Source organism: Balaenoptera acutorostrata, chromosome 5 (assembly GCF_949987535.1).
Source record: "Balaenoptera acutorostrata chromosome 5, mBalAcu1.1, whole genome shotgun sequence".
NCBI classification, from domain to species: Eukaryota; Metazoa; Chordata; class Mammalia; order Artiodactyla; family Balaenopteridae; genus Balaenoptera; species Balaenoptera acutorostrata.
The window spans coordinates 8,496,267-8,515,983 of NC_080068.1; the positions used below are offsets into that span (position 1 = coordinate 8,496,267).

A 19,717-nucleotide genomic window follows, 5' to 3' on the forward strand; every position below is an offset into this window, starting at 1 on the left:
GTTAAGCTAAGGAGAAACTAGCTGCCGAGGCTCCGTGATCTCAGATCTGGGGCGCTCTCCCTATCGCGATAGACTGAATAAAATCAGTATCACTGCTTTCTTCGTTATTGTCTTTGACAACGCACAATCTTCTTCCTTATAGGATAAGCTGATATGTATATGATAAGAATAAAATACTATAGTTGCTAGTTGGAATACAACTATTTCTGGTATGGAAGAAAGAAACAAGAGCTCTCTAGTAAAGAATCTCATAAGCGACTCTACCTCGGTGGTTTTGAATTTTTTTGGCTGAAATCCACTTCCGGATTTCCTACCCACCCACTTACCCACATGTGCAAAAGTGAAAGTTTCATAAAAAAATACTTAGGCTCACTACAGGTGATATATTTTAATACTTTGTATTCTATTCTATTTTTCTTTTTTTTTAATGTTGATGGCAATCCACCTAGTAGACTATGTGACCTATTAAATTCCAATTAAGTTCTATCATATTCCGTTAAATTCTAATCATTTCTCCATTCTAAATTCAGGCAATAGCATCAAGTTTATCAGGGAAGACCATTTTCACAAGCCACATGTCAATCTCCCAGGCAGAAACCTTTGCTAACTTACCATTGCCTAGAGAATAAAGTAAAAATGCCCAAGGCTCTTGGTATTCTTCCAAGTGGGAGGTTTCCACTTACCTACTAATAATGCCCTCCTCCTTCTCTTCTACCGGAATCTTATTCTTCAAGCCTAAATTCATTTCCTTTCTTCTGTATTCACTGTAACCCCAAATGAGCTCTCTTCATGGGGAATTTCATAGCACATCTTTTATGTATCATTAATATGGCGCTTATCTTTATCACCTTGTATCTCCCTAGCCTGGCCCTGAGAACTGTTCCCCAGTCCCTGTATCACATGGCCAGGCAAGATGAATCCGCTCTCGTGTATAGGTGAGGCAGGCTTTGCCCTGCAGCGAGTAATGCCACATGCCCATCCTTTCCCCTTCTGTGACACCCAGCATAAGTAGATTAAAACACAGAGCTAGTTCTGATTCTCTGCGGAGAGATTTCAGTCTCTAAAAGGTGAAAAACAGTAAACCAAGCTTGTGATGACTGGAAAAATTCATTATGTTTGTGTGTATAGGAAATGCAACTACAAAATAATGAGAGAGATTTCCGTAATTTGTTACTGAAATTGGTTGGCTATTCAGAAAAAATATTTTTATTTCATGTTATTTACAAAAAGACACTACTAGACATGGAATGAGAATAAAAAATTAACCAATCTCCAGTCTTGCCCTTAAACTTTAGAGACTTACAGGAGAGATGAAATAGGTAGAGAAAAGTAAAAAATAGTAATTCTTGTTCACATCAAAATAAAATTCTTTATCTCTGTATGGATTTTTCATAGAAAAAAAAATAAGATAGTAAACCACCTAAAGCATGTTTTAAAGAGAGTAAGAAAAGCCACTTTGTGTGTCCCTTGGAATATCGGCTCCATAAGGCAGAGATTGGGTCTGTCTTAGTCACTGCTTCATTCCAGCACTTACAACACTGCCTGGGACATAGGTGGTTCTCAATAATTCATGACTCAATGAATTAATAAATACCTACAGCTTATTTCTTTAGACAGGCTGAACTTGAGTACCAAATATTTTTAGCATAATACATCATCTTTCTGACTCAGTCTCTAGCTTTTCCTACTGCTACTACTAATAGCTCATAGTATTTTATGTACAGTCATCATTTAATCCTCGTATTAAACTTATGAGGTAGATATTTCTATGGTACTCTATCTAAAATCCCAAAAGAATACCACTTGGAATGCTGTTTATAAACAGGGTCCTGTCCCATGAACTGGTGAGTCAACAGAACTGCCATGATGAAGCTGGTTTGTGTACAGAGACGGCCTCTGAAATATTTATAAACCTCCTTCTTGAGAACTCAGTGATCACGCAGCACAAACGACCTCAGAAAACACAACTCAATAAAGAAAGGCTCGTGTGCTTGCTGTACATTGGATCACCCTTCTATGATGTTCAGATTTGATATATCCATGAACGGAAAATACATTTTAACCTCAGTCAAATAAAACATAACTAGGAGGGGTATGCCTGCTGGACAGAAGAGATTATTAACGCATGCCAAAGTCAGGTATGAAGGGTTTGTGGACTTCCATCTTCTGTATCATCCAGACAACTGCTTCCTTTTATTTCCTTGAATTATGAAGAATCATTTTCCACCCATTTTATCGTCCCTTAGTTTTCAAGTTGAACACTGTGAAGCTGGGGCATAAGTTTAGAAGAGCTAAGTGTGACGGCCTCCTTATACCTTTAGAGGAGAGCACGGTGTGATGCAGCTATTTCCTGCCCGGATTATATTGTCCACCTGCACCAGGCCCTGTCTTTGAAAGCTGTCTGCTCTAATGACCAATAGGAAGTGATAAAATGTAAGTGACCCATCAGGGAATGCTAAGGATATCCTGGGTAGGTAATGATCCTTCATCAAAGGTGTGTCCAGCCTCCTGACAAACAGGGGCTTCCAACCACCCCCCCCACTACTCCCTCCCCGTGCCAGACCCTGTGGGAGCTGCCAGGTGAGAGCCTTGGTGACCCCGCCCGTGATACAGGGAGCTTGAGAGAGAGAAATTAAGCCCAAGGCTGGTGAGCCACCTTCCTCATTAAGAAAAATTTTAAATTATGTTGAAACCCTTTAGTAAGATTCAAAAACTTTGTTAAGAATTCCTTCAGATGTTTCAGCTGCTGTTGTCCAGCTGTGTCAATGTGAGCAAAAAGCCCTATGACGGATCCTTCCCACCCTTACATCCGAAGAGACTGGATGGAGGGTCAGTAGAAAACAAGGGTTAGAATCTACGTGTTAGAGAGAAATGGATGGACTCCTGTCCCTGCTACTCGCTCACAGTGTGACTTGAGCAAACTGCATAAATGCTCCAAGGCTCACTTCATCTATATGATAGTAATTGCCCACACAAGGCTGTTGTGAAAATTAAAATATGATGAAATATTTAAAACAAGCACTACCTCCGTATTTTAAGAATGAAATCGTAGCTGCTGCCTTCATTATTTTATTGTTATGCTGTTGTGGTTGTGACTGTTCTTTGGTTTGTGCCTGTAATCTGCTGTCTGTAGGGTGAAACTGTTCGTGACTCTGTAACTACTAGCCTGCTGCAGTTAGGGAGACCGCTGTCTGCTAGGTTGATGCTTTGCTGTTGTTAATAGAATACTCTTTTGGCATTTCTCCTATACATGCTGTCTATTTGCTCCACAGAAGCAGAATTATGTTGAAGTAAGACTCTTTTGTATAGTGACTTATAAGCTATTCTGATTTTGTTCTCATTGTGGTTTTTTGTTTTGGAGATCCGTAGCAGACATGACCTTTCTTCAGAAGAAGAAAAGACACCTCCTCTGATCTGGAAAGACTTGCTGAATGGCCAAAAAAATTTGTTCCCAGTACATTTTTGAATTCTAGAATTTAGGTGGCTGTGTCTGTAGAGGAACATTGAACAGATCAAAACAGCTTTCACAAAGAGCAGTTGTTACAGCCCAGTTATGGCTCCGGCCCAGTCACCTCTTACACAGCACACAGCCTATAAAGGCCTCCACAGTTACTCCCCTAGACAGCTGGACCCGTGTACGTCACTGTTGATCAGAAACCTCACTGCCCTGACCACAAGCTTTTCAGAAACTCACGAGGCAAAATTCCTGCACATTGCAGTGAACACATAATCTTTTAGTACTGATCTGATGCTAAGAAACTCCTCTTTCTTCTTCACTTCATCCCACCTTGGCCATATCATGCCATCTCACAGACAGCCCCATGCACCTAGCTGTAGCAAAGGGAAAATTTTAGATGGTGATAGAACTTGACAGCAGAGCTCTGAAGGGCAGACTATGGTACCCTTGTTACCCATCGTTAACTTAGATGTGGCAGTTTATAGACAAGGAATAGCTGAAGAAATCTTACAAGGTACTCATACCCACATGCATTTCCAGTGTAGCGAGATGGACACTCAATAAATGCTTGTTTTAAAAAATAACAAGAACATTTAAGGCATCAGAAAACTGTCATGGAATTAGCCTACACAGACTTTTGAGAGGAGGTGGATTTGGGGCTGTTTCTTGAGGGAAGAAAAAACATATGGAAAATCATAAAGAGAGGATTCAGGAAACATGTTTCAGCAGGGTGGTAAAGGCACCACCATTTAAGCGGTAAAGGCAAAAAGACAGATGTGGAAATTCACAAGCAGTAAACAGCCCGACTTTGCCAGAGCAGGAAGGCTACACCAGAGATGATTCTGAAGCTGCCCCACAGCTAGAGGTAACATGATAAAGACAACTTTGGTTCTACAGCTATACCATAAATAAGCACCAGGCTTCTGTCACGTGGCATGAGATGTAAGTGCAGAGTGTAAAAAGAGGAAACTATTCAGTCATTTTAAGCAGAGAAGGTAAGAAATCAAATTGGACAAGGATGTTTGTTGAAGCCCTGTTTACAGTGGTGAAAATGGAAACAAGCCAGACATCCACCAGTATGGAAACGACACATCATAGCAGGTGCACGCAGGGGGATTACTATGCAGTGGCTGGGAACCCTCCACACACACTGTCGCTGAAACGCCCACAATGCAGTAAGGGGAGCGGAACACCGCTGAACGGGGTGAGATCCGGTTCGTACTTTTAGGTTTACATAGGTATTTGTGTGTGTGTTTATAAGTATATGTATATATGTATACGTTTATCTGTATGTATATACAGATAAATCAGTCTATTGACCATATTGACAAGGACAGGGACACACAGAAACTGGCAAGAGTGGGTAACTCTGGACGGAGGAATTGGGAGGAGGGGCTTTACACCCTTCTGAACTGATTGACTGTTAACGATTTTCCTCCTAACATGTTATAAAGGCTTTCACAGTTCAGTACTCAAACATCTAGAGCTGTTTGGAGTTTACAAAGTACTCTCACATTTTTCACCGGACTCGCATAAACCTGTGACATTGGGTGGGGAGGCAGGAAGAGCCCTGTGTCCTTCCTTAAGTAGGAAATGGAGACGCGTGACTTCCTGAAGATACACAGCGGCAGACCATACGCCCTGACACAAGTGCAGTGACCTGTACACTCCCAGGTAAGCAGAAGTCTCTGCCCAGAAAGCCCTGTGAACTGACGGTCACGCAGATAGGATCTCTGGCTCTCATGCAGAAGATCCTTTCACTGTAATCCCCTGCAGCTCTCTCCACACTGCGGTAGCTCCCCTTTTCCTTCCGAACAGACAAAATTTTCATTTATTCGTTGAACAAACGTTTGTTGAGCATCTGCTATATACTAGACATTGACAGTGTGGTACTGAATATGCCGTTCAATCATGCATTTGACAAATATTGATTGAAAGTTTAGTTTGTGTTCACTAAACTAATGTTTGGTTTGGGCGGATGTTGACTCTTTCAATCAATAAAATTGCCCTCATAAAGCTTACATACACAGTGTTGGGTGAATATCTAACCACGTACCTATTTTGTTACATTTGTTACATTTGATAAATGCTAGGAAGAAATACAAAGTGGCAAAGTGTGTATAATACGGAAATTTGACTACACAGAGGAGAGCCAGAAAAACATCTCTGGACAAATGACATACAAGCTGAAGGTTGACGGAGTTTAGCGTAAGGCAAAGGCGGAGGAGGAAAGAGAACCACATTCTGTCTCTGGGGTCACTGAATGGGCAGGCCGTTCAATGGAAAGGGACACAAAGAACTACCCGGACGTCTAGTGTGGTTTGATGACAGAGGGTCAGGCAGGGTGGCTGGGACAAAGGAGGTCAGGGCACTGGAGGCCAAGTTCAGGATCTCTGATTTTACCCCAGGAGCAAAGGGACAGCAGTTAATGATTTTAAGCTGGGTGGGTAGGGGTGAGGGGGAGGTGATTAGGTATGCATTTTTAAGAGGTAGCCTGGCAAGAAGTAGCCTGGGCAAGGAAGGGTCACTGGATGTGTTTCCACTCAGCACCACTGGGACTTTGAAAGAAATGTCATTGAAAAATAGAAATAAAAAAGAATAATTTCAAAAACCATGAAATCAGATGAGCATAAAGTGAATAGATTTCTCACCTTAGAACAAATTTCTCTGCTCTCCAAGTTTCATGGATCTGCCGATCAAGAAGGGTTGATCTGAAGATATCTGTTTGTAAAGGAAAATAACCCCACAATTATTCCAAGCTAATCAAACAGCACCAAGTACAATACATTTATCATTTAAGAAAATTCCTACATTTTTTTCTAGACCTGGCTTACAAATCAGAGTCAACAAGTAGCCAAAAGACATGGTCCTTACAGCGTCAGGAGCAGTGAGGCAAAAACAGAGTATGGAGCGCGCAGATTTTACCCGTGTAATTTGACTTGATACAAGCTTATTCCCCTTTGTACACAATTTGAGTTGTCTGTAAAATAACGCATTTGCAAGAACTGATGGTATCTACAGAGCAAATAACATGATTTTGAGTGCCTACTTCATGCCAAGCACTTGACATGTTTAGTCCTTGTTCGAGACTCATGACCACGTTGTAAAAATGGATCATCATCTCTGCTTGAGAGCTGAGTAGAGGAAACTCCCAGGAGCAACGTGCCCAAGGCCCCAGCTGGGAAGAGGCAGGGTCTTGGTCTGGTGCACGACTGCAGTTCGCGCTGTTAATCAGCACGGGGCATGCAGACGTGCGTGTGGAGAGTGGGATTCATTCAGAGCCAGCTGTGAGGTTGAGGGCACCACAGCTAGTTCTGTGAGGGCGAGTTGCCAAATTAACCCTTACACCTCAATTCCACGAGCAAAGACCATCCACCATTGTTTACTCTGAGCTTTTTGTGAATAAAAAGTAGCCTCCCACCCTAAGAAAATGTAAAAATACCAATAGTATTGAGAATGGATGGTACCAATGGAAAACCAGAGTACCAACTACATAGTTTTCAACTGAGGGCTTCTTGACTCCCTTAAAGCCTTGTTTGCAATGACCTAAGTTTGAAAATAAGTTACCGAAATTGGAATGTAAATTAAATGTCTTTTGGTCCCAGGGAAGTTCAGCATTAGGATAACAGTGGGCTCTTAAAGAATGTCAGTGAGGACAGTGTGTGCTCATTTCCGATTCTCTAGGAATTCGGGTTGGGTTGGTGTTTTGGTCACCCCAGGTTCACTCGTGCTGTGTGGATGAACTACTGGATGTGCTGAACTAATATCACATTGTGATACTGCGGGTGCTGAAGGCCACAGGCACCTAGGTTTCCAGTTAAACTGTTGGGAGTAAAATGCCAGAATGTGTGGATCCCAAACTGGACTCCTCTGACTTCACTTCATAAAAGTGAGGAAAGCCCCTATTAGCAAGAGACCACTTGAGATGGCTGGCCACCTGCAGATTCACTGTTTTTACACATAGTGGTATTTCCTGCAATTCTTATGTTCCCATTGGACACCATGAGCCTTGGGCTCTTATGATTCGTATCCCAGGTTAAGAATGCATGGCCACTGCAGGACTGGGGTCACCCTCTCTGTTCCTTCCACCTGGAAGCCAGGAGCCTGATGGGGTGATTCAGGGCTACAGCTGCTTATTGCTGAGGGCAAATTTCAAGTTCGCTGTAAATGAAATCATAGCGTCCTCTTTGCATCAATACTCTTGCCACACCTAATTGAGGGAAATAGGGGGATCAATTTAATATTTGATCAAAGGGATATTGTAAACGAAGGAAAACATGCAAGAAAGCATTTAATAATCAGTTGTTAGAGGTGGGCATAAGAGCAGATTTTGAGAGCAGGTAGCGAATTGTTTCCTATGATTTCTTAGGAGTACTTTCAGCAGCCAGCCAGTAGAGGGAAATGTTTTACAAACACTTGCATCCAAGAAAGCAGTCTTGACTTGCTGTGTTGCGCTCAGGTGCTGCCTCTGTGGAATTCACTTTGTCCCTTCCCAGTGAACTCTGAGGAAGGTGTCCACTCAGGAAGATAATCCCTTAGTTATACGTAAAAAGGGGATGGCTTCTCCCTTCTCCTCCTCCTTGGCTCAAGTCCTGGGCCAGGCATGTCCTGAGAAGACCTGGTAGATCAGCACATCCAAATGTTGCAAAACTGGTCTCTCTTACAACAGAAGCTGTAAAAGGACCCCCAGCTCTACAGTGAGGAAGAACAGAGTGGTCCACAGGCATTGATAACCTTGTGCTAATTATTCAATACCTCATTTACATAATACTACTTTTGTCATCTCAGAATATGTGCATTAGATTATAAAATTCTAAAAATTAACCAAAACAGACAAACCGAAAGCCACAATGAGATACCACTAAACACCTACTAAAATGACTAAATTCCAACAAACAATAAAAATACCAAACAGTGCCAAAGATGCAGAACCCCTGGATGTTCGCATGTTGCTGGGGAGAATGCAAACTAAACTGGTGTAGTCACTCCGGAAAACAGTGTGGAATTTCTTATAAAGTTAAACATACGCTTACCATATGACCAAGCAATCCTATCCCTAGTACTTATGTTCACTCAAAAACTTCCGTGATTGCTCATAACTGGGAGCAACCAAACTGTCCTTTAGCAGGTAAATGGATAAAGACTATAGCACATTCACACAGTGGAATATTGCTCAGCAATAAAAAAGAACGGACTACTTATTGATACATGCAACAATATGAATGAATCTTAAACGCATTACGCTAAGTTAGCGTTGCCCAGCCTTGGCACCACTGACGTTGTGGACCAGAGACGTCTTTGCAGTGGGTGCGGTCCCTGTGTTCTAGGACGTTTCACGACGTCCCTGGCCTCTCCCCACTAGAGCACGTAGCCCTCCCCCACTCCTCCCAGTTTTTACTACCAAATATGGCTTCAAATATGCCAAATATCCTCTGTGGGAGACAAAATTGTTCTCAGTTGAGAGCTACTGTGCTAAAGTGAAAAAAGCTGCATTTAAAATGTTGCACACTGTATGATCACATTTACGTGACATTTCGGAAAAGAAAACTATAGGGACAGAAAACTATAGAACAGTGGGTGTCAGTATGAATGGTGGGAGGAAGTTTTGCCTGCATGGAACACCACAGGGAAATTCTGGAGTGAGGGTCTTGTTCTGTATCCTGATTATGGTGATGCTTTTGTCTTTTCATTTGTCAAAGCTCTTGGAACTACCTAGCAAAAAAAGTGAATTGTAGTCTGTGTAAATTAAAAAATAAATTTTAAAAAGCATACAAAACATCACTTTATCTCTAAAGCATATAAAATAAATACCATAGTTGAGATATGTAAACTTTAAAAGAATAATGTTTAACTTAGCGTTGAATGGCAGAGTTTGGAATTTTCATGTCAAATATTAACGAACTTAATACACAAATGCCAATATAGCATATCAACAGTACTGCAAAGTTTAACTAAAGTTCTTTATCTATAAATAAGTGTGTCTATCTGTACATACAGGATAATTCTAAAAAACATTCTAATCATTTGCTTACAGTAATCATTTAAATAAAATGAATTTACTGTCTATTTTGAATTAATTTCTGTATGAAAACTACCAATATAGAAAAGTGTATTCTTCAGATTTTTATAGAAAAAGATTGAAAGTAATTAATTTTTCATCTGTACAGGCAAATGTTTTCACTTCACTTGAATGCATTTCTGTATAGCTACTTATACAGAAAAACCTTCGAAAATGTTAACTAAAGAAGCAGTTTTCTTTATGATGTACATTTTTTTTAACATTTTTATTGGAGTATAATTGCTTTACAATGGTGTGTTAGTTTCTGCTTTATAACAAAGTGAATCAGCTATACATATACATATATCCCCATATCTCTTCCCTCTTGCGTCTCCCTCCCTCCCACCCTCCCTATCCCACCCCTCTAGGTGGTCACAAAGCACCGAGCTGATCTCCCTGTGCTCTGCGGCTGCTTCCCACTAGCTATCTATTTTACATTTGGTAGTGTATGTATGTCCATGCCACTCTCTCACTTTGTCCCAGCTTACCCTTCCCCCTCCCCGTGTCCTCAAGTCCATTCTCTAGTAGGTCTGTGTCTTATTCCTGTCTTGCCCCTAGGTTCTTCATGACCATGTTTTTTTGTTTGGTTTTGTTTTTGATTTCATATATATGTGTTAGCATACAGTATTTGTTTTTCTCTTTCTGACTTACTTCACTCTGTATGACAGACTCTACATCCATCCACCTCACTACAAATAACTCAATTTCATTTCTTTTTATGGCTGAGTAATATTCCATTGTATACATGTGCCACATCTTCTTTATCCATTCATCTGTCGATGGACACTTAGGTTGCTTCCATGTCCTGGCTATTGTAAATAGAGCTGCAATGAACATTTTTGTACATGACTCTTTTTGAATTATGGTTTTCTCAGGGTATATGCCCAATAGTGGGATTGCTGGGTTGTATGATAGTTCTATTTTTAGGTTTTTGAGGAATCTCCATACTGTTCTCCATAGTGGTTGTATCAATTTACATTCCCACCAACAGTGTATGAGGGTTCCCTTTTCTCCACACCCTCTCCAGCATTTACTGTTTGTAGATTTTTTGATGATGGCCATTCTGACCAGTGTGAGATGATATCACATTGTAGTTTTGATTTGAATTTCTCTAATGATTAATGATGTTGAGCATTCTTTCATGTGTTTGTTGGCAATCTGTATATCTTCTTTGGAGAAATGTCTGTTTAGGTCTTCTGCCCATGTTTGGATTGGGTTGTTTGTTTTTTAGATATTGAGCTGCATGAGCTGCTTGTAAACTTTGGAGATTAATCCTTTGTCAGTTGCTTCATTTGCAAATATTTTCTCCCATTCTGAGGCTTGTCTTTTCAAATGACGTACATTTTTTATTGAGGTATAATTGATATATAACATTATATTAGTTTCAGGTATACAACATAATGATTCACTACTTGTACACATTGTGAAATGATCACCATGAAAAGTTTAATAATATCTGTCACCATTCATAGTTAGAAAAAAATTTTTTTGTTGTGATGAGGACTTTTAAGATCTACTCTCTTAGCAACTTAACATTTGTTAAATTAACTAGCGAGATATTGCTTTAGGAACTTAGAAATGACAAGGATTCCAGACATGATTTCCCCTGACCAGAGTAAAAAAATTCTGCTGCTCACACACCGCTTGCTGAAAATCAAACCAAGAATGGTGGCCCCAAAAATAAAAATTAGAAGTAGAGCTAAGTAAGAAGAAAGTTGGAGGCAGAGGCCCAGTTGGGAGATGAGACACCCAGTGTGGGAGCTGAGAGCGCACATCAACTCTTCCTCACCACTCCCTGGAGAGATGTAAAACACAGGATTAGAGGACAAAGACATTCCAGGCTTGACTCCCAGTGCTGCCTTTGAGTTATAGACTAATGACCGAAGCCTGGCTGCCGGTCTGCTTGAACTCGGAAATAAACAACCACTGAATTTGCGGTTGGTAAATCTGTTAGATGCCACTGGTTCCCGATATTAGAAAATGCCACAAATGCGGATATTTTTCTAATGCAGAAAAGGATGCTTGGTGGGTATGAGAAAACTTTCAAAAGACGGCAAAATAACCAAACAGGTGGGATTAGCTATACCATAATAAATTTCATAAGAATGAAAACCCAGCACTAAACCAATAAATTGAAGAATACGGTTTGTTGACACCTGTTTAAGAGAGGACAAAAGATTTTAGGAGAAATAAGATCCACAAACAGTTTACTTCCTCAGGGGTTGAGATGCAAGTAAGAACAGCCTAGTTTGGAAATCTTGCATGTTATGCACACACCTGGGAATCAAAACAAGAAACAGCACGGAGCCGTTTCAAAGGGCTATGCCACACAGCTGGGCTCATTCAGCTGACTTTATAGAGTGCCCTGGGCACCTTTGGACACAAAGGTCTTTGCTATTATCAGCTGCTCCTCAGGGCTGGTTTGTTTGTTTGTTTGGGGGGGAGCTCTTCTTTTTTTGTTTTTAATCCCCTGAATTGTACTAATAGTCTTATAACATTTAGTAAAAGAAGAAAAGACTTTTTTCAGGACAGGAGCATTTAAAAATCACTCCAAAATGGGTTTCGTTAGCTGTCCTGGTTGGTTTACGCTGCTTTACTTCTCAAAAACTTCATTAACTGAAATTTAGGGTCCATCATCAAACATCTGTAAGCCTCAATCTCCAACTCTGTAAAATGGAGGTAACACCACTTAACTACTTTGCTTCCCTGGTGGCACAGTGGTTAAGAATCTGCCTGCCAATGCAGGGGACACGGGTTCGAGCCCTGGTGTAGGAAGATTCCACATGCTGTGGAGCAACTAAGCCCGTGCGCCACAGCTACTGAGCCTGCACTCTAGAGCCTGCGAGCCACGACTACTGAAGCCCGCTCACGTAGAGCCCGTGCTACGCAACAAGAGAAGCCACCGCAATGAGAAGCCTGCGCTTCTCACTGCGGTGATACAGTGAGGATACAGTGAGATGATGCATTCAAGTGAACCCTGGAAACTGTCAAATACAAATCATATTCAAAGAATCATTTATCTAGGCACTAAGTAATATTTAGTTCATTAATAAGATAAATTCTTGAGCTACAGATCTGTATATTTTACATAAGAATTATAAAAATCAGATACTTTCTTACAGTAGAAGCAGAGTTTCATTTGGAATAGATAATTAAATGTCATGGCTACAGATAGATCCTCTCAGCTCCATAAGCTCTATCCAAACTACAATTTGTAGATAGTAAAAATGATGTAGTATGAGGAATACTGGTTGTCCCTAAAGACCACATAAACTATGGTTTCCCATCTGAGATGATCAAGAGACAAGCATTTTTTTAAAAGTATGTGTGTACAATAAACCAATATCAAATTTACATATAAAATTATAACTCTAAGGAAAAAATCAACTTTATGGATTTGGGAAAAGTAACAGAATTTATTTGTATGACCCAATTGCCCAGGAATTGAATCCTAGTTGAGGGACTTTTGCTCAGTAAACCAGCTCTAACCACCAGCAGCTACAGCCTTTGTGGCTCCTGTTTCAAGTAATAATTATATTACTTGAACTTATATATCCCTGGAGATACTGAATATCCCATTCAGGAGCTGCCGGGAAGCTATTCCCAGGGCCCAGCCTATGATACAGGTGAGACCCTACATCAGTGACATCTTCCTGGAAGTCTTGATAACTACACTTCCTTATGGGTAGTTAAAATTCTGTCACTCGGTAGTCAGAATTATTGCCAGAGACCGGAGGATTTAGAAATACAAAAAAAAAAAAAAAAGAGAGAGAGAGAGAGATTCATAATTGCTCATTTTTGAAAATATATTTTAGTTTATAAGTATATTTTCTTCTAGAATTCTAGGGCTTTCTTCCAGTATTCTTGGGTCAAAAACTGGTTATTTAGAAAACATTCTCACGTTTCAGCTACTGAAGTTTTTCTTTTGTGCCTAAAGGATAGAGGCAAGGTTTTCTAGGTCAAGAATCCAACCCAACCCAGGTCAACAGCTGAACTGACTTTTGCCCAAAGTCAGCTGGGCAGAAACCACTGCCCAACTGCCTTGTTTGAACACTCTGACCCACTAGGTTGGGTTAAGAGGCTTGGAGCCCACTTGGCTTCACCCAGACGTGCCTTTTAAGATATACATGCGTACGTATAGCATGCAAAACAGATAAGAAAAAAGTTGTTGGATCTTAGATTAGCACACACCAACCAATAGGAATCACAGCTCCAACTTTGTTCTTGGAATCCCTAGTGAAGCCATGAGGTTACAGTTGATACAAAATTCTTTGCATGAGCTAAAGAACATTTTCCAGAAATTTTTGAGGACTGAAAATGAAGGGAAGAGAAATGAGAGTAAGTCCTACCCTCTGGGATAGGTGGTTATATATGAATAATTTTCAGTTTTCTTTGTTTACATCTCAGAGTTTTCATTAAATATTTCTTAAAACTACTTTTAACAAATAAGCTATTGATTGGAATGAATGTTATTATTCCCTGGACAACACTAGGGGACATACTAAATGGTGTGTCAAGACTTTTATAACTATTATAAGGGGTTGAGAGAAAGAAATGCATATTTTCCAGAGGATAAACCTAGTATTCATCTGGTATTTTAATTTTCCTTTCTTTCTCCCTTCCTTCTTTCCTTCCTTCATTCCTTTCTTTTTCTTCCTTTCTCTCCTGTTTTCCTTTCTTTCTCTACATTTTTCTTTTGATTCCAAGTTAAAACTAAGCACTTGGGCCTTTTTTTAAAGCCAAAACTAGAGGATAAATTCAGAGCTGACCAGTGTGCTCTGTGCTCTTTCTTCCTTGACATTGATTCTCAAATGTCATGAACTAGACTCGCTTTACTTGGATAATGGAAACTCTAGATCTCTTAATCCTGACCGCCAAATTCATACCTCTTTAAAAAGTACATTTTACATAAACATGCACATTCTCAGCTGCCCAAGAATATAGGTCTGTTTTTCATCCTGCTCTGTTCTAGTCTCTTTAGGACTTAAGTCAACCATTCAAGAGAAGGCCTTTGAACAGAGCATCAGGTTCTGGTTTAGACACATACTTGTGTTTTAGCATCCTTGGCAGAGTTATTTATGTGACACGTACGAGCTTGGGGCATGTGTCATGGGCAGTTTTTCAGGCCTATAATACCGTCCCCAGTCTAGGCGCCATGCTCAGCTCCTGTTCAATACCTTTTAAAGACTCTCCCCACCATCCTCAGTCTTGTACTGTTACGAAGACTTGGGATTGCATAAATATTTTTCAGGTGTCTTTTCAACTCCTTGCTTTTCTTAGGCAGTAATACAAATATCACCAGTGGTCATTGAACCCACTGGTCCTGATTTGGAACCATCTTTTAATACTGTGTATACTTATCTTACAGAAAAGTCATTGAGAACTGAATGTAATTGCTCTCTCTACCTGTTTAGGTTCACTAGAGCTGATTCTTCTGATAAGAAACACCATTTACGAAGATAAATATTGCCTCTCCCCCAATATCTTATACATACTCTTTGTTTTCCTATGTGGCAAATCTGTGGAAAATATTAGAATTTCCATTGCGTAAAAAGAGAAAGTCACAGAAATTAGTGCCTTAGCAATAATACTGAAGGAAAAATATTTCAAATCAACTGACTTCTAGTGTCTAGTCTTAATCCATAAAATTCTTTTTCTTTCAAATATTAAGTTTTCTTGAGCTAAATTAAGGAAACACATACAATATTCTACATCCCTTTTTTTTCAGAAATTTGAAATCACTTTCAAATAGTATTCTGTGGTATTCTTATATTATATTTCAGTACAAAATTTACCATTTTAGAAAGTAAAAGTGTTTGATTTTGTCTTAACAGAAAATTTGGAGAGTTCTGAGGCATGCATGAAACTTGACAATTAAGAAGCAACCAAAACAAAAAAACTGATTTGTGTGCAATGCTGAAGTTCTTGCGTGGAAAATTCTATTGATCTGGGGAAATAAAAAATATCAAAAGAAACCATTCCTGGAATTTCTTTTCCTGAAACACACAATAAGAATTGGAAAGTAATTTAATTATCATAAAGAGTTCCTCAGTCAGCTTCAATTCCAGCCTCCAAAAGTCTGTGCATTCCTGGGATCTGCGGAGAGTTAAGTGGATGGTTCTGGAATGCAGAACCAGATCTCTCAGAGCACTGGCGCTAAGAGTGTTGAAGGAGAAACAAAGGCAGCACAAGTCTGATGAATCCACTTAGGCAGAGACCTGGAGTCTCTCTTTTATATATACTGGCATTCCATATGTAGTATTAAAAATTTGGTCAAATACCTATATGGATTAGATTAAGGAGTAACTTAATGATTTGAAACTTACAGAAAAGTCATGTTGCCATTTAACATGAACTTTTTATATAATTGCACTTTCATTCATACCTACCAAAATATCTGTCAACTCTACAAGAAACTTCATTGGGTAGAGGCATGATAGTCTCAGGGTATAATTGTTGGTAAGTTGACCTCTGGAGTCTTGCTCCTACCTATACTTAGGATTTATAACTAAAAAAGAGTGAACTGCAAATCAGTTTTATCTCGTAGCCATTACCAGATATGTAAGAGTTTAATTAAATCTTTATTAATCTGATGCTTTTTCACCACTGTGTTTGCATCACCACAGAACATTTCTGCAACTCAGAGATAAGCAACGTGTGAAGATGGTTTTTTTTTTTTTAATTTATTTATTTTATTTATTTATTTTTTGGCTGTGTTGGGTCTTCGTTGCTGCACGTGGGCTTTCTCTAGTTGCGGTGAGCGGGGGCTACTCTTCGTTGCAGTGCGCGGGCTTCTCATTGCAGTGGCTTCTCTCATTGCAAAGCGTGGGCTCTAGGCGCGTGGGCTTCAGTAGTTGCGGCACGCGGGCTCAGTAGTTGTGACTCATGGGCTCTAGAGCACAGGCTCAGTAGTTGTGGCGCACAGGCTTAGTTGCTCCGCGGCGTGTGGGATCTTCCCGGACCAGGGCTCGAACCCGTGTCCCCTGCATTGGCAGGCGGATTCTCAACCACTGTGCCACCAGGGAAGCCCGAAGATGGTTCTTATTCTTGAGAATAAGTTGGTTTTTAATCTTTTATCCTTCTCTGACAAAAGCTGAAGTTAGTGTTTCTTTCCCAGGTTCCTTATTCTCTGTGCCCACTTCAGTATTTCCGTGATATGTCAGATCAATCTAACCCCTTTATGCAGAATGTTCCTTCCGATGTAGCAAAGGACTAGGAATCCAGGTCTGCTGAGAAGGGGACTCAAAACGCTGAGACACCCATATGCATTCATTTGGAGACCACGTCAGCTTCCCTTTCGATAGGGCATGCCCACTTCTCTCTCACAATAAATAAAAGGCAATCAGATAAGCATGAAACATAGTCCTTGGTAGGCTACATACAGCATCAGGATTCTTATAGGCCCTTTTGCTAAGCAAAACCCTTGCTTTTAAAAATGTACATGAAACGCTATGATGACTAAAACACCTAACTAAACAGGAAATTTGAAAAACTTACAAGCTAAGCAGTTTCTTTACCTGGTATCACTCACTTGAATGACACTGTATTTGAAAAATCTTTTTAAATGGATTTCCACTCAAGTATTAAAACAATTCTGAAAATTGAGTTATTTCCCTTCAGATTTTGAAATTCCTATTAAAGTAATTCAATAAATTTCAACATATGAGTCACTTTAAGTGACTTCACTCAATATTCATGAAGTCTTATTGTTATAAATGAAGTAAATAAGAATCAGGTTTTACTCATTATTTCACTAACCATAGTTTTCGACAAATGAAAAACAGAAAACCTCAAAGTGACTAAAATCAATTTTATGTAAAAGCTAAAACAAAGTTTTACTTTATGGACTATACAGGAGTAGATTTTACTCAACCTTTAGAATATTTACAGTTAATATGTTTCAGTCAAAACACTTTTAGAAAAAGTCTATTTTCACCTCTAGATTCCATGTTGAAAAGGACACATAAGTATATATTTTTAATGTGAAAAAAATCCCATGTAGATTATTTCAAGAAATTATAATTAAAGGCCTTAACAACTTTTAGAATAACATTGGCCCAAAGAAAATACCTATGGCCAATCAACAAGTGGTAAGATTATTTGTTAACTGACCATGTGTTATTTCCACCCACTTCCATTATAATTTTATACTTACTTCTAATGTTACCTTGACCTTTGTTTTCTTATTCTCAATAAATTTACTACGTTTAAGTAGATTAATGTTTGTCATTAAAATTGTCATTAAACTATTTAATTATGTTAAATACACAAATTTATTTGCCTACTATGAAAAAAGGCATGACGTCATCACTGAGTTTTAAAAATTATATTTTAGTAGTTTATTCATTCCTAAACTAAGTAGTCTACACTAATTGTCTGTGAAAGTGATTCTCAAACATTTCGCTCTTAATACTGTCATTTGCTCAAGATTTTCTGGGTGAGCTGGGGGCAAGCTGATGCTTTAGATCCCTACTACACAAAGTGCCACTGAACCAGATATGCATTGGTCAGTGCTCCTTAAAACTTTAACGTGTGTTTGATTCATTAAAGATATTGTTAAAATGCAAGTCCTGACTTAGCAGATCTGGGTGGGTCTCTGAGATTCTGCATTTTCAGTAAGTTCCCAAATACAGTACGTCCCCTACACACGAACGAGTTCTGTTCTTAGAGAGCGTTCGAAAGTCCAATTTGTTCATAAGTCCAACAGAGTTAGCCTAGGTACCCAACTGACACAATCCGCTGTATAGTACTGTACTGTAATAGTTTTATAATATTTTTCGCACAAATAATACTTAAAAAACAAACACAAAAAATAAAACATTTTTAATCTTACAATACAATACCTTGAGAAGTACAGTAGTACAGTACAACAGCTGGCACACAGGGGCTGGCATCGAGTGAACAGGCAAGAAGAGTTACTGACTGGAGGAGGGAGAGGAGGTGGGAGATGGCAGAGCTGAAGGATCGTCAGCAATAAGAGATGGAGGACAAGCTGCAATGTCACTCATGCCTGACATTCATGGCAGAGGTTCTGGTTCCTTGCTGATTCAATTCTATCTACCCTCTTGAAATAAACGATCCAGTGATGTCTGGGTAGTAGCTTTCTTCTTGTTGTCATAGATGACACGATAGCACTGGATTGCATTCTGAACAGCTGCTGCAACCTTCGTCTACCATTCTACGTTCTGGTCCTGTGCCTCAAAAACTAACAGTGCCTCCTCAAATAAAGAAAATCTCCTTGCCATTTCCTGCATCGTGAATCTCTTCAGTTCTTCAGTTACTTCTTCTTCCTCTTGTCTCTCTTCATCCTTTCTCTGGGCCTCCAATTCCATCAGGTCTTCATTAGTAAGCTCCTCGTGTTGCACAGCAAGGAGTTCCATGAAGTCATCCTCTTGCAGATCTAACTCCAGCTTCTCGCTGAGGGTCACTAATTTGCTGACGACCTCTTTGGACTCCTGATCTACCTTCTCAAATCCACGAAAATTGTGAACTGCAGGCAAAGGTTCTTCCAAACCCCATTCATGGTGAGGTCCATAACCTCAAGCCAAGCAACGTCAATGTTTTTTATGGCCTTGTAGATGTTGTAGTCCTTCCAAAATTGTCACAAAGTTGTTCCTGATGACTGACATAGTATTCCGTGTCAGATGTACTACTCTGACATTGGGATGAAAGTCATCCATGAATGGGGGGTGGCCCAGAACATTGCCTAGCAGCAAAAGAATGTTGAATGGGATGTTCTTCTCCAAGCAATATTTCTCTACCTCCGGGATAAAGCGGTGGAAAAACCAGTCCTGGAAAATGGCCTGTGTAATCCAGTCTTTGGGGTTACTCTTCCACAGAAGAGGAAGAGAGCCCTTGGCCATGTTTTTAAAGGCTCTTGGGTTCTCTGAATGATAAACTAAAAGGCTTCAGCTTCATATCACTGGAAGAATTGCTACCAAAGAACAGAGTTAGCCTGTCCTTTGCTGCTTTATAGGCTGGCATCAACTTTTCTTCCTTACTGATGTAACTTTGGTCTGGCATCCTCTTCCAGTACAGTCCTGTCTCATCCACATTAAAAACATCCTCGGGTAAATATGCGCCTTCATCAATAATTGCTCAAAACGGTTCAGGAAATTCCCAGGCAGTTACCATATCTGCACTCGCTGCCTCGACACTTACTTTTAAGTTGTGAAAGTTGGCTCTAGCGTTGAACTGATGAA

General features: G+C 39.8%; 1 protein-coding gene across 22 annotated transcripts in view; it reads right to left on the reverse strand.

The window, feature by feature from the left end:
- The window catches only part of LOC103008269 (uncharacterized), a 252,917-nt gene that overhangs the window by 126,148 nt on the left and 107,052 nt on the right, over nucleotides 1–19,717 (reverse strand). For all 22 annotated transcript variants that reach the window (XR_009008292.1, XR_009008295.1, XR_009008290.1 and 19 more), the window contains one exon: nucleotides 6,109–6,178. Coding sequence is in view for 10 of the 22 variants with exons in the window: in XM_057546285.1 (XP_057402268.1) it covers nucleotides 6,109–6,178 (70 nt within the window). In the remaining 12 variants the exon portion in view is untranslated. The remainder of the gene's footprint in view (nucleotides 1–6,108; nucleotides 6,179–19,717) is intronic.